Genomic DNA, 10,773 nt, shown 5'->3' with positions numbered 1-10,773 from the left:
TATACTTTGTTTAACGCCGTTACTAACAGGGACTCCATCTGTTATAAAATGGAAAGTACAGGGACGTTGGTCGTTAAAAGATTCTTTGAGGGACGTTAGTGTTAATTTTTGCAAACCACAGGAACCAAATTTGTATTTAACTCATTAAACAATATCCTTTTGACATGGAAATTACAGAAGCAACGAAGAGGAAGAGGAAGAGGAAGAGGAAGAGGGAGAGGGAAGAGGAAGAATAAGGATGCAGTCGCCATCAATGGAAGCTTCACGAACGTTCTGGAGAAATACGAATACCCAGTTTCTAGGGTTTCTTCCATCATCATCTTCGTCTCTTACGTTAACGACTCTCCGGCATCCATATTCGCGTGTTTGGTGCAACAGCTTAAACCCTAACAATCGCCGGATAGCGACAGTGAAGGCGAAGGGAAAGGATAATGTGTGGAGTATCGATAACGATGCGGCGAATGGGAGTCGAGGTGGAGAAAGACGGAATAAGGGAGATAGGAGGAGGACTAAAGTAAGGAATTCGACGACGAAGAAACGGAGAGGTAGAGGTGGAGGGAATGAGAGTGATGAAGGAATAATGGTTTCTGGTTCCATGTTAATGGAGACGGAGAAGGTTTTACAAACTCAGGTAAGACAGTCTCGTTCTTCTTTGTATTTCGTGTTATTGAACATTTTGGTTTGAGTTTAAGAAGGTAGGGTAGAAGATCATTGAATTGTAAGTTTATGCTGTTCCAATTAAGTTAATTATGGTTCAGCTCGCCGAACGTAGACTGAGAAATTCCACTTCAGTTTCCAGAAGCGGCTTTAAGAAATTTGAGCATAGAGTGAGTTCGAAACTTAACAGGGGTGGTTGTAATATACAGGGATTGACACAGTAGTTTAAAATTGGTTAAAGGTAACTGAGATACATGAGCATGGAGATGTCATCTGCAACAGCTATACAATTTTAGAAATTTTGGAGATTTGGGAAAAAATTGCTCCAACAGCTATGCTAAACTCTTCTCTAAATTAGAGAAAAAAAAGAGAGAGAAAGGAGAAATCTCCAAACTTGGAAGAGGAAATAGAAAATATAGCATATGATCCACATATAGTGGCAGTTTACCAAATGCTTGCAGGATTCGCGCACACGGGGTGTCACTTAACTTATTGGGTGAGCATGGCAAGGACCGATAATCTTACCTAGTAAGTCAGGGAGAAGACTCTTACCCGGTTAGCGCTATTGGATAAGGGATGCTTACCAACAATCCATTTTAATGACCGAGAATGTTACCCAATAAGGTAAGTGAGGGTGGTGACTCTTGCTGGTAAGCGCTTACCTGGTAATGGTTTCGTAAATGGCCCTCTAGTTTCCATCTTGTGCATAGTCGAACGTTGAGGTTGAAAACATAGGATATGGGATTGATCTTTAAATTGGTTGGAGCTTAGTTATGTAGGCAAAGAGTTAGGAACCTGTCAAGTGTAAGTGATTATATGCTGACTTGTTTTAGGCTTGTAGCGACTGTAAATTACTATCATTTTCATCTTTCAGGAACCTGTAATTATACCAGTATGGAACACATTTGCGAGTAGTGTTAGTGGCATATGGAAAGGAGCAGGAGCCGTGTTTTCACCCATCACCGCTCAGATGGAACCCATTGAGGTTGGAAGAAACAATGAGCATCAATTTGACTGCTATACTCTTTCTCGCATCGAGGCAGTACCATCGACAAATGGAGGGCATACATCTCAGATTCGAAGGACAGTGAACTGGGTGACCTTGAATTCTTATGGTGAAAATAAACAGTTGCACAGTCATTTGAACAAAAGTAAAGAGATGCCTGTACACGAGGATGCATCTTTATCTACCATAGAAGCACTTGATGGAAGGAGGACAAACCACGTGCTGCCAAAATTTGAGTCTTTTGACTTTGAAACAAGTGATCTGATGGAAGAAGATCTTATGGGTGTGGAGCCTGGTCTTGTCTTTTTTGAGGTAAAGTGATGTGAACTGCTATTACCTCTTTTGCACATGTCTTTCTATTACTAAAGAAAAACTTATGTTGGTATAAATTTTTGTGAAAGGATGAAATCCCCAAGTGCATCTATGATGCTCAACATAAGAATGAGGGAGACAAATTTTGATCTGCCAACTTAAATATTAATAGTTCTACTTGATTTGTGCTTTATTGTAGTTGAATCAACTTTCTTTGCTTTGTCATCACGCATGATACTTCTGAGTGTTTGTTGCTTTGACCCCCTACTCCCTACACAGTGAGCTATTGGTTTGCACATTTATACATGCTTCTTCTTATAGAAACAAAGGATTGCAAACATCATGATGAAAATTTATAGGCTTTTCCATATATTAAAGGTTCTAAATCATATTGCTTTTGTTAAAAAGTTCATAGACTTTATGGTTGTTCTGTTCTAATACAGTAAATAAGAATGTTGTGAGTTCCAGATATTAATAAGGTGAATAGAGGACAAAATACGACTCTGTAAACTGGGTTGAGAACTTGAGGTCTTTAGTGCATATATGATCCCAAATGCCCCCAAGGTTCAAAGAAGAAAAAAAAAACCAGATGCTTGTTTCAAGAGAACATCTTCTTAAAAAACAAGCCTCTTTACGCCAGTTAGAGTTGGTTGTATTTGAAAGTATTAGAGCCAAAAGAACTTATTTATCATCAAGCCAAATGCCCATCCTAAATAGGTTACAATATTGTTAAGATAAAGATTAAATCACAAAATATAGATAGCAAGATAAGCTTAGAGAGGCACAAATTACAATGACTCTAGTTTCTATAACGACGTCAAATTGCTTTGCTCCCCTATTTACCAATCTACCTGCTCGACAGTCGACATTACTTCATAAAGAACTAGTTGCTAATTTATGTTAGATGTAGTGAATGGTAAACTAGAGTTCGGTTCTGGATTCCTGAGTAGAATTTCAGTCAAACATACAGAATGACGAGATAGACCATTTCATGAGGTTGCTCATGATTTTTTTTTGCCAAGGGTTGATGATAAAAACCCATTGAAGGAGTACTAGAGGAAAAGGAACCGGGTCACCAGCTGCCAATATGGGCAGCTGAATTCTATTTTTGGGAATTGGCTGAATCCACTAGGCCAAAACAATTGATGGTCAACTAGCTGAATTTACTCAAATGAATTGATGGTTAACCAAGGAATTAGGGAGCAATTATCACACTTGATTTTAGCAGTTACCATATTTAATTCTAAGAAGGATAGTATAAATAATAGGCTTGCTTATCATTGTTATCATCAAAGTTACTCATATTTATCTTTTCTTGTAAACGAAAACCTTGCCCCTCTCGAATCGGGCCACTATCAATAAAAAGCTAGCCTATTCCTATTCTTATTAATTTAGTACCTATCATTTGGTTTGCCGGGAAATCGACATGGTGCAAACCTAGAATAGCGACAACAGTACTCCACCCGATCCCAGTGCCGCTCAATTGGCTGCCATACTGCGAAAGTGGAGTCAATTGAAATGATGAAGATATAGCAGCTCTGAAGGAAGGAGAACAATCCAGAGGAGGCAAGAATGACGAGGGGAAAGTTCTTGGAGGGGTCGACAGCCACATAGACCCTATAACAAAATTGATTTCCCGATTTTTAGCAGCGGAGACCCTCGCGGGTGGCTGTTGAAAGCCGAAAAATATTTCAGGTATTATCAAATACCGGATAAAGAGAAGGTTGAGATAGCTTCAATGCACTTAGAAGGGGATGCCTTGGACCTCTATTCATGGCTCTCTTCCAATCACTTTTTGGGAAGAATTAGTCTAAGCGTTTACAAAAAACTTTGGCCCTGCATAGTTTCAGAACTCAGATGAGTTCCTTTGTAGCATTAAACAAACTGGTTTGATACAAGAATATTGGCAGGAGTTCTTTAAGAGATCCTCTCGGGTTTCAAATTGGCCCGATCATTGTCTTTTAGGGGTATTTCTAAACGGCCTCAAGGATGAATTAAAATCTGATGTACGAATTCACAAGCCCCGTACGGTATATAGTGCCATGAGTCTGGCTTTGGAGTTTGAATCTAAAATTCATCCCCCACCGACCCAGAAAAAGTGCTTCTTGGACCCCAAATTCGAAACCCTCACAGCCGGATCCTAAACCAACAACTTTCACCCCAGCCCAAACATCAACCCAACCAAAAAATACTTTCCGAATTTCCGAAGCAGAGAAACAAAACCGATTCCTAAAAGGGGAATGCTTCAGATGTGGCGATAAATACGGACCAGGTCATCGTTGCAAAACCGGTACTTTCAAGGTTTTAGAGGCTGATGAGGATGTTGAAGAATCACCTACAACAGATCGAACCGACCTCGATTCTGACCACGAAGAAACTGCTGAAATCAATTTACATGCTATTCTGGGGAAGTCACATCCTACCACGATGAAGGTCCATGGTATGCTTCATTCTACTGAAGTTTTAATTTTAGTTGATGGTGGTTGTACACACGATTTCATTTCGGATGTCTTGGTGAATGAACTTAAGCTGGCTCCTCAACCGGTAGCGCCTTTTGGTGTTCAAATCGGTAACAGGGATGTAATTCGATGTGGCCAAATCTGCAAAAATCTTCCTGTACAGATTAATGACCTTAAGATCACTCAAGATTTCCATCCTTTTTCTCTTGGTGGAGCTGATCTAGTTTTGGGTATTCAATGGTTAGCCACATTAAATAGGTTCAAGCTAACTTGAAAGAATTGTTAATGATTTTTTCAATAGATGGGAAGCGATACCAACTACAAGGCATTGCATCCGGCCCCCAAAAATCATCCAGTTTCCAACAACTAGCCATTGACCTAGAAGTTACCCCCTGCATACTATCCCCACTACAACCTATTCTCACCCAATACACCACTGCTTTTGAGGAACCTCAACATTTACCCCCGGTTAGATAAAAAACCCATTCAATTCCACTTTTGCCAAGCTCCACCGCGCCTAACATCCGTCCTCACCGTTATATTTACTCCCAAAAAAATGAGATAGAGAAACAAGTGGAACAGTTGATGAACGCTTGCTTTATTCAATCGAGTACCAACCCTTTCTCAAGCCCTGTGTTACTAGTGAGGAAGAAGGACAATTCTTGGCGAATGTGCATAAATTATCTGGCCCTTAACAAGATAACTATAACCGATAAATACCCCATTCCCAATATTGACGAGTTACTTGATGAACTGTATGGTGCTATGGTGTTCTCAAAACTCGATTTGCGATCGGGTTATTATCAAATCAGAGTGGTAGCCCCGGATGTAAAAAAACAGCCTTTCGCACTCACTCAGGTCATTACGAATTCAAGGTCATGCCTTTTGGTCTGACTAATGCTCCCTCCAAGCTATCATGAACGATCTATTTCGTCCTTACTTACGACGTTTCATACTTGTGTTCTTTGATGACATTTTAATTTACAACCCAAGTATGGAACAACACAAGTTTCATTTGGAAAATGCCCTAAAATTACTTCATGACAATCAATTTTTTGCCAAATTATCAAAATGTTGCTTTGGGCAACAACAGGTTGTGTTCCTTGGTCATATGGTCAACTCGAAAGGAGTTAGTGTAGAGGAAGAAAAGATATCAGCAGTTAGGTCGTGGCCCGTACCATCAACAGTAAAGGAAGTGAGAGGTTTTCTCGGGTTAACCGGGTATTATAGGCGCTTTGTTCGTAATTACGGTGTCATAGCCCGACCTCTCACCGCATTGACCAAGAAGGATGGGTTTAGTTGGTCGGGATCGGTCCTTAAAGCCTTTAATGACTTGAAACAAGCTTTTGCTTTCTACACCAGTTTTGAGATTACCCGGTTTCTCGAAACCCTTTATTATAGAGTGTGATGCTTCGTCGGATGGCATGGGAGCAATATTATCACAAGAGGACCATCCTGTGGCTTATTTCAGCAAGGGGTTTTCCCCATTTAACCGATTTAAATTGGCTTACGATAGGGAGCTGCTGGCATTGGTCCTAGCGGTACGAAAATGGAGTCATTACCTGCTTGATCGGCATTTTCTCATCTGTACCGATTATCATACCCTAAAGTTTTTATTGGAGCAGTGCATTATCACTACCGAGCAGCAAAGGTTGCTACTTAAATTCATGCCTTATGATTTTTCGATTATTCACAAGGTCGGAAAAGAGAACAAGGGGGCTGATGCCTTATCTCGTCGACCCCATTCAGGAAGATTATTGACACTCATTGTCCCCTTAATGTGTTGAGGTGGCTGATATCAAAGCTGGGTTGCAAACCGATCCATTTACAAGCTACCTGATCAACAAATTGAATGAGGACCATTCATCCATCACTGATTTATCTGTTGAAAATCAGCTTTTGTTTTATCAAGGGTGTTTCGTAATACCGGAGGTATCTTCCCTCAGACTTAAGCTGTTACAAGAAGCACATGATACCCCAATCGGTGGTCATGGGGGTTTTTTAAAAACCTATAAACGACTTTCCTCTCGATATTATTGGCTAAAGATGAAACAGGATGTGAGGATTTTTCTACAACAATGTGTGATATGCCAACAACAGAATTACCAAACTCTGTCTCCGCCGGTTTGCTTAAGCCCTTACCCATCCCAAACTAAATTTGGGAGGATATCTTCATAAAGTTTATCATCGGTTTACCTCCATCAAGCCGTTTCGATACAATCTTAGTCGTGGTGGATCGCCTAAGCAAATATGCTCACTTCCTCTGTTTGTCTCATCCATTCACGGCCAAAGGAGTAGCTACTCTATTTTGCAAAAAGATAGTCAGATTACATGGTTTTCCCCGCTCTATCGTTTCTGATTGAGACGTTGTCTTCCTTAGCAACTTTTGGCAAGATTGTTCCGATTAAGTCGGACCAAGTTAAAATTGAGTATAAGTTACCATTTTCAAACGGACGGTCAAACCGAAGTTCTAAATCGTTGCCTAGAAGCTTACCTACGTTTCTTTGCTAGTGAACAACCAACCAAATGGAGTACTTTCTTCCCATGGGCCGAATATTCATATAATACCGGGTACCACACGTCCACCAGTACAACCTTATTTTCTGTTGTTTATGGCAGGAACCTCCTTGGTTTCCTTATGTAGCGGGGGAAACCAAAAATGCAGAGTTGGAACAACAATTAATTGATAGGGACGATATGTTGAAGCTTCTTCGTCAAAACCTCCAAAAGGCCCAAGACCGGATGAAAAACCAAGCAAATTTGAAGAGACGGGAACTCTTGTTTCAGGTTGGTGACTATGTCTTCTTGAAGATTCAACCTTATCGTCAAAAGAGTTTGGCCAATCGTCGGTACGAGAAGCTATCCCCAAGGTTTTTTTGGCCCATATCGTATTAAACGAACAGTTGGTCCATTTGCCTATGAGTTGGAACTACCATCCGAAGCTAAAATCCACCCAGTCTTCCATGTCTCGATGCTTAGACCTGCCCATGGCTCTTTTTCTTTAGTTCCAGCTGCACCATTACCCATCACCAAAGACTGGGAAATTGACTGGCAACCAAGTTCTGTCATCACTCATCGTTGGGTTTATGAAGCTGGCCGCCCAAACTTAGAACTGTTGGTCTCTTGGTATAATCGTCCCATCGAAGAATCTACGTGGGAAACTTATGATCTAGTAGCTAAGCAATTTCCTGCATTCCGCCTTGAGGACAAGGCGTTTTACCGGGAGGGAAGTAATGATAAAACCCACTGAAGGTGTACTCGAGGAAAAGGAACCGGGTCAAAACAATTGATGGTCAACTGGCTGAATTTACTCGAATCAATTGATGGTTAACCAAGGAATTAGGGAGCAATTACCACACTTGATTTTAGCAGTTACCATACTTAATTCTAAGAATAGGATGGTATAAAACAACAAGCTTGCTTATCATTGTTATCATCAAAGTTACTCATATTTATCTTTGTGGAATTGATACAGTGAATATAATCCCTGATTTATTGGGATTATTTTTCCTTTTGTAACAGATTTGGTAGATATTTGTATAGTTCGGTAAGTTTCCTTGTATGTTATCAAATCCCTTAAATTATGGGATTCTAGTCAGGTCTCTAAGCTATATAAATACCCCTTTTGTTTTTCAATGAGAATAACAACATATTTTCTCTGAAATTACATGGTATCTGAGCTACAAAGGTATCTGTTTTAACGACTTATATGCTGCTAATAATCAGAACCAATAACCGAGGTTCATGCCGAAGTCCAAATCAAACTCCACCGTCACATCTACCGATCGATCAACACCAGTGGTTGACTACTTTCAATCATTGATGCAAAATTGCAAATTACTCTGCATTGTTTGAATGGGAAAAACTATCTGGAATGGTCACAAATTTGTGAAACTCGCCATTGATGGTCGAGGTAGGTTGGGCTTCCTGACAGGTGAAACTTCAAAACCGGTCTCATCTGATCCAGGATACCGTAAATGGTGTTCCGAAAATTCTTTAGTAACTGCGTGGCTACTCAATTCAATGGACATGTCCATTGCTAAGCCACATATGTTCATGAAAACCGCCAAGGAAGTGTGGGACTTTGCTCGAGCTACATATTCAGACTTGGAGAATTCTTCCCAGATCTTTGTAATTAAACACATCTGTGGCAAGCCAAACAAGATAACCGTGATGTTACCTCTTACTATAATGAGATGGTTGCATTATGGCATGAATTGGATCAATGCCACAATGATGTGTGGGAGAGTTCTGCAGATTGTACTCGGCAGAAGAATAAAGAGGAGAATGACCGTGTGTTCATGTTCTTGGCTGGTGTTCACCCAAGTCTCGATGAAGTTAAAGGAAGAATTCTTGGCCGAAAGCCTCTTCCATCCATTTGAGAAGTTTTTTTCAGAAGTAAGACTTGAAAAAAGCCGAAGACAAGTAATGATGAATGAGATCCAACCTACTGATGTCGGGGACACGACAACCCTACTTGTCCGTGGCATAGAACAAGGGGGTGATACAAAATGAAACCTTATTGTGATCATTGTAAGAGGTTTTGGCACACTCGGGACAAGTGTTGGAAGCTTCATGGCAAGCCTATCGGCTGGAAGTCTGAAAGAGCCCTACACACCACAGTTGAAACGACTCAAGACACTCAAATCCAACCAGGACGGTCTCAATTCACAAATGATCAAATCGAGCAGCTCCTAAAATTATTTAAAACCAGACCTATGTCTTCTTCTGTTGACCCATTGGTGCCTATGTGCAATCTGGTAAAAACACCCCTTCGTCTAACTATTCATCTTCTCATATGTGCTTACAAAATACATCAGCCTGGATCATTGATTCAGGGGCATCTGATCACGACTTATTGTTCAAATCTCTTCAATTCTTATAAGCCTTGTGCAGGAAATAGAAAAGTGCGAATTGCTGATGGCACTTTTTCTACAATAGCAGGAGTTGGTGATATAAAGATATCATCGGACTTCATTCTTTCTAATGTCCTACATGTTCCAAAACTCTCTTGTAATCTCATCTCTGTTCATAAACTCGCGGCTGACCTCAATTGTCGTGCTTTGTTCTCTCCTTCAATTTGCATTTTTCAGGACCTGGACTCGGGGAGTAGGAATGGCAACGGGCCGGTTATTGGTATCCCCGTCCCTGAACCCGATAACTAAAACCGTCCCCATAACCGCCCTGATCCTCGTCGGGGATCTTATCGGGGATGCCCAACGGGTCCTCGCGGTTTCCCCAATTCCCGTTGGGGAACCCGTTAAGGGTAAAAATCCTCTTTTTCCCGTTCACCGTTGGTTATAAAACGAACCCGAACCTGAAACCGATCTAAAAGAAATTACACAATGTTGATTTTCACAAATTAAAAGTAAATTACAATTTTTTAAAGATGTAAGTTTAAATGTCTCAAACATAATCGAACCAATTACAAACAATGTATTATATTACAATATAATGATTTCACGATTAGACAAATAAACTAGACTTTTTCGTGAGCTTTATTTGGGTTGTTGAGGTAAAGTGGATAAAAGTCTTAAATTTTAATATTAAATTCTTTTAATGATATTATATATATATGTATGTATGTATGTATGTATATAAATTAAAATTAATATATATACACATATCGGGCCGGTCCGGGCTGATCACCGTCCCCATCCCCGTTAAAATCCCCGAATTTGTCCCCGATCCCCGCCCCGTCCCCGATATGATGTCCCTGAACCCGACCGAAAGTTTCGGTTTTCACCATCAGTTTCGAGTTTTTTTTTCCATCCCTATCGGGGAGGATGATTGGACGTGCTGATGAATGTGGTGGACTCTACATACTAGATGAGGGGAGTCCACTCTAATAAGAAGACTTCTTGCTTCTTCACCGCATCTGATTTGAGTAATAATGAGATTTATGGCACTTTAGGCTTGGACATCCAAGTTTCTTTTATTTAAAACATTTGTTTCCAATGTTATTTGGTAATAAAAATCCCTCATCCTTGCAATGTGAGATTTGTGCGTTAGCAAAACTACACAAAATTACATATCTATGCTGTTAAAATCGCGATATATCGGATATCGGACTCTGGAAAAATATCGGTCAAAATATCGGTTTCGATAATATTGCCGATATTTACCGATATTTCATCGATATTTTGATGAAAAAATCGGTCCAATATACCGATTTTCTATAAGACAAATGTTTGGGCTTTTTTTATTACATGTTGGGATTAGTTTTTTGGGCTTCTTTATTTGGTCAACCAGTCAACACATATATTAAGTCTCACGCTTCTTCTCTTCTCGGTTCTTCACAGTTCATGCTTCTTCTCTTCTCGGTTCTTTCACAGTTCA

At 40.2% G+C, this 10,773-nt stretch overlaps 1 protein-coding gene across 1 annotated transcript in view; it reads left to right on the top strand.

The window, feature by feature from the left end:
* The first annotated feature begins 171 nt into the window (after positions 1 to 171).
* Positions 172 to 10,773, top strand: part of LOC112522452 — a 19,129-nt gene continuing 8,527 nt past the window's right edge. Inside the window, exons 1-2 of the mRNA XM_025131569.1 lie at positions 172 to 631; positions 1,532 to 1,975. Coding sequence (XP_024987337.1) covers positions 239 to 631; positions 1,532 to 1,975 — 837 coding nt within the window. The 5' untranslated portion in view covers positions 172 to 238. The remainder of the gene's footprint in view (positions 632 to 1,531; positions 1,976 to 10,773) is intronic.

Source organism: Cynara cardunculus, assembly GCF_001531365.2.
Source record: "Cynara cardunculus var. scolymus isolate 2C chromosome LG 12, CcrdV1, whole genome shotgun sequence".
Taxonomy (NCBI): Eukaryota; Viridiplantae; Streptophyta; class Magnoliopsida; order Asterales; family Asteraceae; genus Cynara; species Cynara cardunculus.
The sequence above is the reverse complement of the archived record's forward strand: the minus strand, read 5'-3'. Positions and strand labels throughout refer to the sequence as shown.